Below are 14193 nucleotides of genomic sequence, written 5' to 3'. Positions count from 1 at the left end.
TCAAATAATTAATTAAATTACTTATTTTTTACCTACATATAACATAATATTGTCAAGATAATTGAATGTTGGATCTCTCTTGAGACTACTTGTTTCCAACCTTCAACTAACTGCCATGGATAATTTTATGTGATGATCTGGCTAATAATAATTTTTTTGGGACATCATCATCATTATTATTATTAGGGTGAAATATATTTTTTGTTTTTAAAATTTGATAAAAATTTTAAAAATATTTTTAAATTTTATTTTGTTTTAATTTTGTCTCAAAATTTTTTGATTTGCATCAAATATAATTTTGATGGCTAAATTTTTAAGAAATTTAAGACCAATTTAATAATAATATATGAAAATTATGCTTGATTTACTTGTATTGATAGTTTTTTTATAAAATTATTATTGAATTGATCTTAAAATTTTTAAAAAATTAACCGTTAGAGATATATCTTATGCAAATAAAAAATTTTTTAGATAAAATTAAAATAAAATAAAATTTAAAAATATTTTTAAAATTTTTGTCAAATTTTAAGAATAAAAAATATACTTTACTCTTATTATTATTATTATTATTATTATTATTATTATTATTATTTTAAATACGTTTTGAGTTTTGAGTTTTGAGTCTTTATCACTTGTACTTGTCAATTCTCTTTAAAAATTTGTCGTACAATTTTTGTTATAGAAACAGTGAAAAGACTAGGAAAGTAAAAGGAATAAATTTACATATCTATCCAAAGTATCCGATTAAAGTTTGATAAAAAATTTTAAAAATATCTATAAAAATTTATTTTATTTTAATTTTATTCTAAAAATTTTTTATTTATATTAAATATATCCTGACGATTAATTTTTAAAAAAATTTAAGATTAATTCAATCATAATTTTATAAGAACAACTCTTAATACAAATAAATTAAATATAATTTTTATGTATTATTGTTAGATTAGTTTTAATTTTAAACATTTAGTTATTGAGAGTATATTTAATATAAATAAAAAAAGTTTAAGATAAAATTAAAATAAAATAAAACTTAAATTTTTTTAAAATTTTTGACAAACTTTAAGACAAAAAAAAAAAATATTTTTCCTTCAAACAAAACAATGTGGTCAATTTTCTATGGATTTTCTATCTAGTTTTGCATGTATTCATATTCTTCCGAAAGTAGCTACGTTAATTCATTAATTTATTTAGAATTTTCGGATTGATTGGAAATTCCCCTCGAAGAAAATAACAAGAAAAATAGCTAGTCACATTAAAAATATTATTTTAATAATTATTATTGTGAAAGAAGGAGTACAGTTATTAATATCCACAGAAGTGATAAATATAAATAGAAAAAATACGTTAATTCAACAAAGTCATTGTCCCCCGTATAAATATAATACATATAGAAGAGTAGTCAAATATTACAAATTAAGCGTTTAGTTTAGAGTGTAATCCTTATATGGTATCTAATTTGCCTTGCAAGTTGCAACAAGTTCAGTCTAAAGAGGAATTCTTAGTCGAACAGAAACCCGAGAGCATATATAATTATATATACACACATGTATTTCATAATTCATAGTAATATAAACATCATAGCAACAGATTAAGCTTCGGCTATATAGTTCGTTTTTCATAATCGCTTAATGGTTAAGAAAATATAAAACATAATCTTCGTTTAAAGAAGACGTGTACGTGACGGTAGATGGTCAAACACAGAAAGAACACGCCATTGCATCTGCTTGGAAATGAGTCATCAGGAGGTGTTTGTTTTCGTCAGCATTCTCGCTCAGGCAGTTATTGTTGTTGTAACTAAACAAGAATCGAATTCTTACTTGGTTTAAAGCCAAAACATATCTCAAGACTCAAAATCATTAATGAATGAGTTATAAACGTCGGTTAATACTTAATACCCGTGTGAGATTCACGAAAAGTGCATGAATTGAGTGTAAAGCGGAAACGCGTTTCGTAACTTAGTCCTACTATCACATATCTATAAAACCGAATTGTTTATGATCCAAATTTCATTAGCCATCACACACTAAACAAGTAAGCATTGGAAACAATAGTTTCATTCTTCAATTAAATGAGTTTACTCACAAACATGGAGCGCATTGAGTCATTATTCAACGCACCAAACACCAAGAAAAAATGGCACTCTGCTTTCTTAGTCATATATTGTTCTCGAGCCCTGGCGTCACACTTCACTCTCAACAACAAAACCAAACAAAGGAAGGTCAATCCTTCTCCATCATTCACCGTCATTGATTTGAATCCGCAACAACCCTTCACAATTGATCAAACCACCCTAACCACCATCGTCAAAGAAAAAGACCATGCTACCCTCAAGAAACACGGCGGCATTGAAGGCATAGCTAAATCCCTTGAAACTGACACCGAACATGGCATCAAAGGCGATGAACATGCAGAAGACATGTCACGCAGACGCCACATATTCGGCTCCAACACTTACCCAAAGCCACGTTCAAAAAGCTTCGTTCATTTCGTATTGGAAGCTTTCAAAGATGTCACCATTCTCATCCTTTTGTGCTGCGCAGCGCTTTCTCTCGGCTTCGGAATCAAGCAGCATGGACTCAAAGAAGGTTGGTACGACGGTGGAAGCATCTTCCTTGCTGTGTTCATTGTCATTTCTCTCTCTTCCATAAGCAATTTCAGACAGAATAGACAGTTTGACAAATTGTCTCAGCTCAGCAACGATATACAAATCGATGTGGTGAGACTCGGAAGGCGGCAACAGGTTTCGATCTATGATATCGTCGTCGGCGACGTTGTTTGCTTGAAGATCGGCGATCAAGTACCCGCCGACGGGCTATTCGTCGACGGACACTCGCTGCGAATCGACGAATCAAGCATGACTGGGGAGAGCGACCATGTGGAAGTTGGAAAGGTTCATAATCCGTTCTTGTTCTCCGGAACGAAAGTGGTTGACGGTTACGCGAAAATGATGGTTACTTCCGTTGGAATGAAGACTACATGGGGTCAAATGATGAGCTCGATTAGCCGCGACGTTAACGAGGAAACGCCGTTACAAGCTCGCCTTAACAAACTAACTTCATCAATTGGGAAGGTTGGTTTGGCAGTTGCTTTTCTTGTTCTTGTTCTTCTTCTTATCCGTTACTTCACGGGGAACACAAAAGATGAAAATGGAGTGAAAGAGTTCAACGGGAGCAAGACTAAGTTCAGTGATATAATGAACTCTGTCGTCGGAGTTGTGGCGGATGCAGTCACCATTGTGGTTGTTGCAATCCCTGAAGGGTTGCCGTTGGCGGTTACGTTGACTTTGGCTTATTCCATGAAGAAAATGATGGCGGATCAAGCTATGGTGAGGAAGCTCTCAGCGTGTGAGACTATGGGTTCTGCTACAACTATTTGCACAGATAAAACAGGAACACTCACACTCAACGAAATGAGAGTCACAAAGTTTTGGATGGGATTAGAACCTGTGTTGGAGAATGCGTATTCATCGGTTGCGCCTTTTGTTCTTCAATTGATCCAAGAAGGAGTGGCTTTGAACACAACTGGTAGCGTTCACAAGTCAAAATCCGAGTCCGGTTCCGGTTCCGATTTCGAGTTTTCCGGTAGTCCTACCGAGAAAGCGATCCTCTCTTGGGCGGTTTTGCAGTTGGATATGGAGATGGATGAATTGACGAAAGGATGCTCCATAATTCAGGTTGAGACCTTCAACTCGAAGAAGAAACGGAGCGGAGTTTTGTTGCGAAGGAAATCGGACAACACGGTGAATGTGCACTGGAAAGGCGCTGCTGAAATGGTACTGAAAATGTGTTCAAAGTACTACGATGCTTCTGGAATTTTGAAAGATCTTGACAGCGAAATCATGAGGAAATTCGAGAACATCATTCAAGGAATGGCAGCTAGTAGTCTTCGCTGTATCGCTTTTGCGCAAACGGAAGTTTCAGATTCAGAGATAGAGGTTGAAGACGGAGAGGAGAAAGCTATGGTGAAAGAAAATGGATTGACTCTACTAGGACTAGTCGGAATCAAGGATCCGTGCCGGCCGGGGGTGAAGGCGGCGGTGGAGTCTTGCCAGAACGCCGGAGTAAATGTGAAGATGATCACAGGGGACAATGTTTTCACTGCAAGAGCAATAGCAACAGAATGCGGCATACTGAGACAAAATCAAGACATGGATGGCGCGGTGGTGGAAGGCGAGGAGTTTCGCAACTACACGCCGGAGGAAAGGTTAGAGAAAGTGGACAAAATATGCGTGATGGCGAGATCCTCGCCGTTCGACAAGCTCCTGATGGTAGAGTGCCTAAAACAGAAAGGTCACGTGGTTGCCGTGACAGGGGACGGCACGAACGACGCGCCGGCACTGAAGGAAGCTGACATTGGACTCTCCATGGGGATCCAAGGCACAGAGGTGGCGAAAGAGAGCTCTGATATTGTGATTTTAGACGACAATTTCGCCTCCGTCGTAACGGTTTTGAGGTGGGGAAGGTGTGTTTATAACAACATTCAGAAGTTCATACAGTTCCAATTGACAGTGAATGTTGCTGCACTTGCAATAAACTTCGTGGCGGCGGTGTCGGCCGGCGAAGTTCCTCTCACGGCAGTGCAACTTTTATGGGTGAATTTGATCATGGACACGTTGGGAGCATTGGCACTTGCAACGGAAAAGCCTACTTTGGAGTTAATGGAGAAACCGCCGGTTGGGAGAACAAAACCTCTCATAACAAACGTGATGTGGAGGAATCTTATGGCACAAGCTTTGTACCAAATTGCGGTTTTGTTGACTCTTCAGTTCAGAGGTGAGTCTATCTTTGGTGTTACTAAAGGGGTTAATGACACTCTGATTTTTAACACTTTTGTTATGTGCCAAGTGTTTAATGAGTTCAATGCAAGGAAATTGGAGAAGAGGAATGTTTTTAAGGGGTTACATAGGAGCAAGTTGTTCTTGGGGATTATTGGTGTGACAGTGGTACTCCAAGTTGTGATGGTTGAGTTTTTGAAGAAGTTTGCTGATACTGAGAGGCTGAATTGGGGGCAATGGGGTCTTTGCATTCTTCTTGGTGCTGCTTCTTGGCCAATTGGTTGGGTTGTCAAGATGATTCCAGTTCCAGAAAAGCCATTTCTTGATTTCCTGAGTATCAAGAAATGAAGAAGAACTAAATCATTATATCTATTTATTTATTTCATTTTATTATAGATTCTTTATTCTTTTAAATAAAGATTTCCTTGTATATCATTTGATTCTTTAATTAAAAAAAATGGCATTTCATAGCATCAGTTATTCAGTTTTGCCCGCCAAAATAATTTGCTTAGATAAATGGGTTGTAAAATGGTTTAATTTAACTCATCTTAGGATGGTTATGCTAGGTAACCAATAACTTTTTTAAACAACCTAGTGAAATGAACATCCCATATCTCTATTGTTCACATTGTTTAGTATTTTCTCTACCTATACTTTTTCTTTTAGGATATATAACTCTTTGGAACACGTTGTCACCATATTTTTTTTCTTCCTAAATAAAATAAAATTCATTTTCTATCATTCAAAATTCTAACAAAAATTTTAACAAACAATTTAAATTATGTAACGTTACTTTAAATAGTTTGAATAAAATATTCACATCGTACGCAAAGGAAAAAAATTGTTCTGTTCACAAAATAAACACCCATGCCTTAACTACATGTTCCATGGTAAGATCAAAGTATTAGAAATGTAAAAATAAGTCGCAAATCACACCTCTCAAAGGTATTAAACAATATGATTCCATAAGCAGAGTTTCTCAACATTAGAACAGTCTACCACTTATGGTGGGTGCATAAGTGGTACATGGATCACATGGTGAAAGAGATTTTGCAAGCTACCTCAACTTGTAATTCTCAATTCTGTTGCATAACATAACCGAAAGATATTTTGGTTTCGTCTCTCAACTTCTCAAGAGATTATTAATTCCTCGTGGCAAATTACAAACTGCACAAGTTACTGAGAAAGGTTGATATCTATTATTTCCAATCACCTTACTCCTGTTCATCAGATGACATTTTCCTTATCTGTTAATTCATATGCAAATATTTTGGTTAGGGAAACTGTTGCTTTATGCATAGCATCTAGTTTTAACCAAATAGTTAAATACCGTTGGCTTTCATGTTTGCCAAATTGATGGAATATTCTAACCATGTTACAAGTATATAAAAAATCAACTACTAAATTAGTTATGGATATAAATTATAAATTAAAATAAATTAAAATATTAAATAATATATATTTATATATAGATACATAATGAATAATTTGGTGATTTATTTTTTATTTACACATAGCATTAAAAAGTATTTGTCATGAGACCTTCTATGTTTGATGCCCGATAAACACTTTGGCATAAATTTAGCATTTTTTTAATTTTACTAGGTAAAGTAAATTTTTTATTCTAAAATTTGTCAAAAATTTTAAGAATATTCATAAATTTTATTTTGTTTTAATTTTATCTCTAAAATTTTAATTTATATCAAATGTATTTTTGACATATAACTGGGAACCACTTCCGATGAATGTCTATAAAGTGAACTGCGATGCAAGCGTTTTTGAAAATGAACAATAAACTGGTTTTGGGTGTATTATTAGAGACAGTATGAAAATTTGGATAAAAGGTTGTTCTGCTAGTATGCCTCTTTCTAGTGTTCTCTGTTGTAAAGCTTCATGCTATTTGGAAAGGGCTTGTTATGGCTTGGGATTGCGAGTGCAAAGATGTTATATGTGAAACTGATAATCTTGATGCGTTTCTTCTTGTTTCGCGAGACACAATCAGCATAATTAGGACTGAATTTGATCTGCTTGACAAAATTAAAGAGATGCTCCAGCGTAATTGAACAGTTACGGTAGTACTCATTCAGCGCACAGCAAATAGAGTGGCTGATTTAATGGCTAAGACTACTAACAAACATGTGTATTTGGAGTGGTTGCTGCCCCTAATAATTTAGACATTATTATTAGAAAGGAGTCCTACTATTTCTCTTAGGTCCTTTTTCTTTATGTTATTCCCGGTCACCAAAAAATATATTCTTGACAGTTAATTTTTCAAGAAACTTAAAACCAATTCAATAATTCTACAAAAACAACCTTCAACACAAGTTAAATACAAAATTTTATCACTAGCTCGTAATTATCAAGCATTGTTATTATACAGCCGAATTTGTCTTAAGCTTTTTTGAAAATTTAGTTGTCAACAGAGATATATTTAAAGCAAAATAAAATTTAAAAGTATTTTTAAAATTTTACTTTATTCTTTTGTTAAAAAGAAATGTAGCAACAATAGTACAATACAGGTTCTTAGTGCCTATATCATCTTACAACTTTTGATACAGAAATCATTAATACTTTTGGCATGCGCATGCAGCATCTGCGCAAGCATAAAAGGAATCTTCCGTCAATGGCCAAAGGGTACTTATGTAAATAAACATGTTCAAGTTTTGCTATAAATTGCAGCTCCCACGACCTCACTTCATAATTGCACCAACCAAAGTACACAACTCACTCATAGAGAGAGAATTAAAGAAAATGAAGCACATAAAAAATGCATCATTAGCAAGTGAAATTAATATATGGAGGTCTCCAATTCCGTACCTCTTTGGAGGCATAGCTTTTCTTTTTGTTCTTATTTCTGTGGCATTGGTGATCCTTATTTGCTACCACAGAAAGCATGTTGCTTCTTCTTTACATTCATCATCTGAGGGTGAAGAAGGAATGAAAGGAACAATAATGCCTAGTAAGGTAGTTATTGATAATAATGAGCCCAAGATTCTTGTGATTATGGCAGGGGATGAAAACCCTTCCTACTTAGCTGAACCAATTGCTTCTTTGAATCGTTGCACTTGTGATTGTGAAGCTAATCCAACAACACCTTCATCAAGTTTAATCAATGGAAAAATAACAGAGAAACAATGATTTTTGTTATGGTGCTTCTTCTTTCCCTTTCATATTTGAGTGGTTTTAAGGTCCCCTGAAAACATTTTGCTGAATAATGCTCAAAACATTTTGTTTGCGGCAGCTCAGAAAGTCATGGATATCATTTTCTGAATATAGAGCATTGGTTTTGCTTGGTTTTCATTGTTCTGAATGCAAACATGGCTATGAATGCTACCTATGTTGTAACTAACTTTGATTTGCATTCAAAGTATGTTACATGCTGAAGCATGGTTTATGGAACATGTGGAAGAACAAATTTATATTTATTGGAACATGTGCACTTAAATTTATTAGAAATTTAGAACATGTTGAGGACTAAGTCTATCTGAAACATATCTGTATCTGAACTTTGGCAATGAATAATGCATCATATATCGAATGTGCTCTTGTGCAAAGGGAAAAAATGCACTATCTGTTTTGTTCTTGAACTTGTGTACAAATGTCCTCTAAGTAGGACCTTAATTCAAACATCAGATAGTCAAATTGTTTGAATAAGTTAAGGAGGTGAGAAAGTTAAAATTTAATTATTCCTAAATTTAGAATCAAAACTAATATCATTAAAATTAGAGTAAAATAACGATGGTCCTCAACATTTCGACTTTAGACAAATTAGTTCCTAAAGAAAAAAAAGTACTAATTTGGTCTTCAAGCATAGCAAAAAAAGGACACATGATGTTCTTCTGTCAATTTATCAACTAAAACCTAACATTGATGCTTATATGTACTGGTAATTATTCTGATATGTCTATTTATAAAAGATAGTTATATAGATAACAATTTTTTCAGCAAAACTTCACTTATTTTAATAGGATTATGATAAATAGAGAGCAGTTGATCAAGGATATATGAAAACTCAAAATATAATAAATGCTTTATTGTTCAAAATTATATCGTTTTCCTACTCATGTGATAGTAACGGGACATGCACTACTGTAAATAATGAAATACATAGACAATTCAGTTTAGTTTCGTACTATTTATTGACAAAAGGACATACATGTCTATTGTTTACTATCTTAGAGGACCTAATTAGTATTTTTTTTCTTCAAGGACAAATTAGTCAAAGTCAATATTTTCGAAGATCTAATTTTTATTTTATTTTTAAAATTATAAATTTAATAGTAATTAATATTTTGTTTTTATTTTCATATCACAAATGGGTATTCAATGATAATTGTATTAGATAAATTATTCTTTAAAAAGAATATTAATAAATTAATTTTTAATTTTAGAATATCATACAAATTAATCTCAAATTTCTAAAAATAATATAAGTAAGAAATTAAATTATTTATTTAATATTCTTAAAGATTAAAAAGTCAATTTATCAAACTTTTTTATTTAAATACTAATTTATACGAGTTTGGGGTTTCATTCTATTTTCGCAAAGCAAGGGACGAAATGTGATTCTTCAAACTAGAGGGGCCAAAATGTAGATATGAAAGAACTCAGGGGTGGTAAATACTAAATACGTAAATGAAATTTGTACTATTGTTTTGATCTTTTCTCTTTTATTATTCTCGCTGTCATTTTCTTTTTCCCGTGTCACTCAGATTTCCCTTCCTTTTTGGAATCTCCTTCCATGTTGTCACCAATAAGAAAAATAAATAAAATATTTTTAAATTCAAATGGCTCTCACTCCCACGAAGCTTCGCCACCCTCCGGAATTGAATGGTAGGTACTTTGAAAATTAAGAAAAAGCAAAATTTAATTTAATAAATTACCATAATATTCCATTCCCAAAAACTTTATTTCCGTTTTTAGGCCGTGAGTCAAATTTGATTTAATTTGTTTTTTCCCCTTTCTGTTAACGATTTATTTATCGGAAGTGTTTGGAACGGTGTAGAATTGAAGGAAGTAATTGGTATCCAGAGGAAGAGAAAGAAGAGGAAAGAGGATAAGTTATTATTTTGCAGCATGAAGCAGCAGCTACCTGGCGTTGATGCTAAATTGCAGAAGATTGCAGATTCTAACATGGATGAAGCACCCGCTAGAAGACGTGCCCGTGAAGCCTTCAAAGATATTCAGCTTAATATTGACCATATACTCTTCAAGGTACCCCCTATCTTTTGTTTTCTTATGAATCCAATCATTTCTTTGTTAAAAAAAATTTGTTTCTTGTTAGGTATTTGTAATAAATCTTGTGTGTATGTGTGTTTATTTTTATTGAGAGGGTATTAATTGGGGGTGGCACAGGAGTAGTTGGGATCTGGTTCAATTTGACAGTTTTGGTTGAGGTGGATATAAAAACATTGACTTTGTGATTGGTACTAGTAACAGTATCATGTGGCAGTTTGGCCACTCCATTAATGGTTTAAAGTGTGAGAAGGAATTAGCCAAGGTCTAACTTTTTTAGGTATTTAAGAGAAACTGTGGCGTCCCCTATAATGAACTTGTGATGATTAAGACAGTGGAAGTACTAGGTAGTTAGATATTCATTCATATACATATAAATATATGTAACTCTAATGGAGCTCTAGTATTTTGGCCTGCTTATTTTTTTCGTTACTCTTTTTGTCATTTACATAATCTTGGCTTTTGGTATGAACATCTTTGTGAAGTGATCACCTCATCCAAAGTGCCATGTCATGCGAAAGTTAGTTAAATTTTACTTCTAATTGCGCTAAAGGCCCTTGTTAAGGTGTTAAATGTAGAATATATATATTTTTGTTTTGAAAGCCTAAAAGTTTTGAGTTTATTTATTGTATGAATTTTTTTTAGAAAATCTTTTTAAACTAGTTATCAAAACCATAATCTAATTCCTTTATTTTCTATTTTGCAGACTCCATGTGATGGACTAAAAATGAAAGAGGTGAGAAAAACGGCTTTATACAATTCATTGCTTGTTGTCTTTATCATGTTTAGTTGTTGTCATCCGATGATTGATGGTTATCTGATATGCAATCTAACAGTCATACGAGGTAAATTCAAGGGGCATTGAAATATTCTGTAAGAGTTGGCTTCCTGAGGTATCCAGGCCAAAAGCAACAGTGTTTTTCTGTCATGGATATGGAGACACCTGCACTTTTTTCTTTGAAGGCATGTTCCTGGTATTATAACATTTATCTGCAATTAACTAGTGCACTAATGCTGTGAATTAGCAACTCAAATGTGTCATGAAATTATTTTCAGGCATAGCTAGGAAGATAGCATTAGCTGGATATGGAGTCTTTGCTATGGATTATCCTGGATTTGGCCTTTCACAAGGCCTCCATGGCTATATCCCTAGTTTTGATGGTCTTGTTGACGATGTCATTGAACATTACTCCAAAATCAAAGGTAATTAAATTCTCACCATCTGCTCTGTCTCGAATTTCAGTCGGTGTTAATTTTGCTGTCATAAATCTGTTGAGATGCCATTAGTTTCTCCTCAGAAAGTAGATCAAATATGATATCATTGTCTCCTGGTTGGTGGTTTTTGTACTTAGGATAGAGTAAAGTGATTAGAATGGCATAATATTTACTTCTGTTCTATCATTATAAATTACTCTGTATGAAGTAATGCTTAATAGTAGAAAGTTCAAAGAGGATATAAGAAGGAATGAGTGCCAACTAATGGTTCATTTCATGCAGCGGTCTTAGGCAATAGCATAATTAGAATTAAAGCATCAAACAGTCCAAAGTGAATGCGAAAATTTAGAGTCCCGGAACTTTAGATTCCTTTTTTTCTATAATTGAGGGTCTGAGAAGGAGGAGCTAGTTCTGGGGTCTCACCTGTGTTTGAAGTGGACCAAGAAAAATTCTTGAGCTTCGTGAAAACGAATTCATCAGGTTGAAGTTTTTCATTCATCTTTATTAGTTGACTGAAGCTTCTATACCATGTCTTCCAATTCATGCGGTAGCTTAAGTGTATTTGTCAGTTTGAAGTTGTCTAAACTGAATCACTAGGAATTAATAGTGAACTGGTAAACTTTGATTTGTGTTTCTAATAAGAAAACTTATAAGCCTCTTCAATAGTTTCATTTTCAGTTCAAAGGCATGTACGTAACTTTTTCAAATATATCTTGCTGGAAACAGTTTGCCTTACCATGGAAATAATGAGAGTTCATTATTTATGAAATTGCAAATTTATTGTTATATGTATTTTACGCTGGAAACAAGTTAAAAACATTGAGACTGAGAGTTTTGATTCAAAAGATTTGATTTATTATTTTGCAGAAAATCCAGAGTTTCATTCTCTTCGTACCTTCATATTTGGACAATCAATGGGTGGTGCTGTTGCACTAAAGATGCACCTGAAACAACCTAAGGCTTGGGATGGTGCTGTTCTTGTTGCACCTATGTGTAAAGTAATTTTATTATTATTATTATTGAGTGCTTAATCAACTAGGTGAGCTCTGGTGCTCTTTGTTATGATCTCTCTTTGACCAGAAGCTCTGTGTAGATTGCAGACGACATGGTTCCATCAAAGTTGGTCACTCAGATGTTGATTGCTATGGCCAATGTTTTTCCGAAGAGGAAGTTAGTTCCACAAAAGGATTTAGCAGAAGCAGCTTTCAGAGAGTTGAAAAAGAAAGAACAGGTTTGTATGTTGCAATTCAGCATAATCTATTAATGTCATCTTTCCTTCTGCTCCTAGTTTTGACTCCATTATTGTCCAATTCTCTTCATAATACATGTGTTAATATCTCTTGACACCTTTTTAATGTCACTACAGACAGCGTATAATGTTATTGCATACAAGGATAAACCACGATTGTGGACTGCTTTAGAAATGCTCAGAACTACTCAAGAAATAGACGATCGTTTGGAAGAAGTAAGTTTCAACTTTCAAACCAGTCTAGCCTTTGTTGTTTAAGTGTCTCAACAAATCTATCCTTAGCTTGTAGACTATTTGGAAAAAAATTATTTAGTGTTGAAAATAAATGACATGCTTGAACCCTACTTTGTTGGAGTAATGTTGATCTAGGAGTCTTGTTATATACAACAACAACCAAGCCTTGTCCTACTAAGTGGGGTCGGCTACATGAATCAAACGACGCCATTGTGCTCTGTCATGTATCCTGTCTACAGAGAGACCGTTTACATGTAGATCTCGTTTGACCACCTCATGGATGGTCTTCTTAGGTCTTCCTCTGCCTTTCGCCCTCTGTCCATCTTCCATCTCATCCACCCTCTTGACTGGATGTTCTATCGGTCTTCTTCTCACATGTCCAAACCACCTGAGACGCGATTCAACCATCTTTTCCACAATGGGTGCTACTCCAACTCTCTCCCTTATATCTTCATTCCTTATTTTATCCAATCGCGTATGACCACTTATCCATCTCAACATCTTCATCTCTGCCACACTTAGCTTATGTTTGTGCTCCCCTTTAGCCGTCCAACACTCCGTACCATACAGCATAGCCGGTCTTATAGCGGTGCGATAGAATTTACATTTAAGTTTTAAAGGCACTTTTTTGTCGCATATAAAACCAGATGCACTCCGCCATTTTGACCAACCTGCTTGAATCCTATGATTTACATCATGTTCAATCTCTCCATTATCCTGTATGATGCACCCAAGATACTTAAAACTTTTAACTTTTCGTAGGATGTTCTCTCAAATTTTCACCTCTATATTGGAGTTTTCCCTTCTCAGACTGAACTTACATTCCATATATTCCGTCTTGCTACGGCTTATGCGCAGACCATACACTTCTAGAGCTTTTCTCCATAACTCCAACTTCTTATTTAGGTCTTCCCTTGACTCTCCCATAAGGACGATATCATCGGCAAAAAGCATGCACCATGGCACAGGCTCTTGGATGTGCTCTGTGAGTACTTCCAAGACTAATGTGAAAATGTATGGACTTAAGGATGATCCTTGGTGTAATCCTATACCAATAGGGAATTCCTCTGTCACACCACCTTGAGTCTTCACACTAGTTGTGGCCCCATCATACATGTATTTAATTGCCCGAATATATGCGATCCTTACTCTCCTCTTTGCTAAAACCTTCCATAAGACCTCCCTTGGTACCCTATCATACGCTTTTTCCAAATCAATAAACACCATGTGTAGATCCCTTTTATTACTACGATACCTCTCCATCATCCTTCTTAATAGGTATATCGCTTCAGTGGTAGATCTGTCTGGCATAAATCCAAATTGGTTATCTGTTACTTGTGTCTCTTTTCTCAACCTCCGTTCTATCACCCTTTCCCATAACTTCATAGTATGACTCATAAGCTTAATCCCTCTATAATTTCCGCAACTTTGTATATCCCCCTTATTCTTATAGATAGGTACCAAGGTGCTCTTTCTCCACTCATCA

At 34.4% G+C, this 14193-nt stretch overlaps 2 protein-coding genes across 4 annotated transcripts in view; both read left to right on the top strand.

The window, feature by feature from the left end:
- Positions 1–2001: 2001 nt before the first annotated feature.
- LOC107471514 (putative calcium-transporting ATPase 13, plasma membrane-type) lies at positions 2002–5247 on the top strand. Its single transcript, XM_016091002.3, has one exon. It carries the CDS (start codon positions 2069–2071, stop codon positions 5120–5122), a length of 3054 nt encoding a protein of 1017 aa, XP_015946488.1. The 5' UTR covers positions 2002–2068; the 3' UTR covers positions 5123–5247.
- Positions 5248–9324: 4077 nt separating this feature from the next.
- Positions 9325–14193, top strand: part of LOC107471517 (caffeoylshikimate esterase) — a 7047-nt gene continuing 2178 nt past the window's right edge. The window contains exons 1-8 of one of the 3 annotated variants that reach the window (XM_016091006.2): positions 9325–9607; positions 9780–9988; positions 10716–10745; positions 10846–10972; positions 11066–11212; positions 12092–12222; positions 12318–12455; positions 12591–12689. In XM_016091006.2, the coding sequence (XP_015946492.1) occupies positions 9562–9607; positions 9780–9988; positions 10716–10745; positions 10846–10972; positions 11066–11212; positions 12092–12222; positions 12318–12455; positions 12591–12689 (927 nt within the window). In that variant the 5' untranslated portion in view covers positions 9325–9561. Of the gene's footprint in view, positions 9608–9683; positions 9701–9762; positions 9989–10715; positions 10746–10845; positions 10973–11065; positions 11213–12091; positions 12223–12317; positions 12456–12590; positions 12690–14193 lie in introns of those variants that run through there. The other 2 variants (XM_052255492.1, XM_021133498.2) reach the window with 2 other exon arrangements.

Source organism: Arachis duranensis, chromosome 10 (assembly GCF_000817695.3).
Source record: "Arachis duranensis cultivar V14167 chromosome 10, aradu.V14167.gnm2.J7QH, whole genome shotgun sequence".
In the NCBI taxonomy this organism is placed as follows: Eukaryota; Viridiplantae; Streptophyta; class Magnoliopsida; order Fabales; family Fabaceae; genus Arachis; species Arachis duranensis.
Note: the sequence above shows the minus strand (reverse complement) of the source record. Positions and strands in the feature narration are given on the sequence as shown.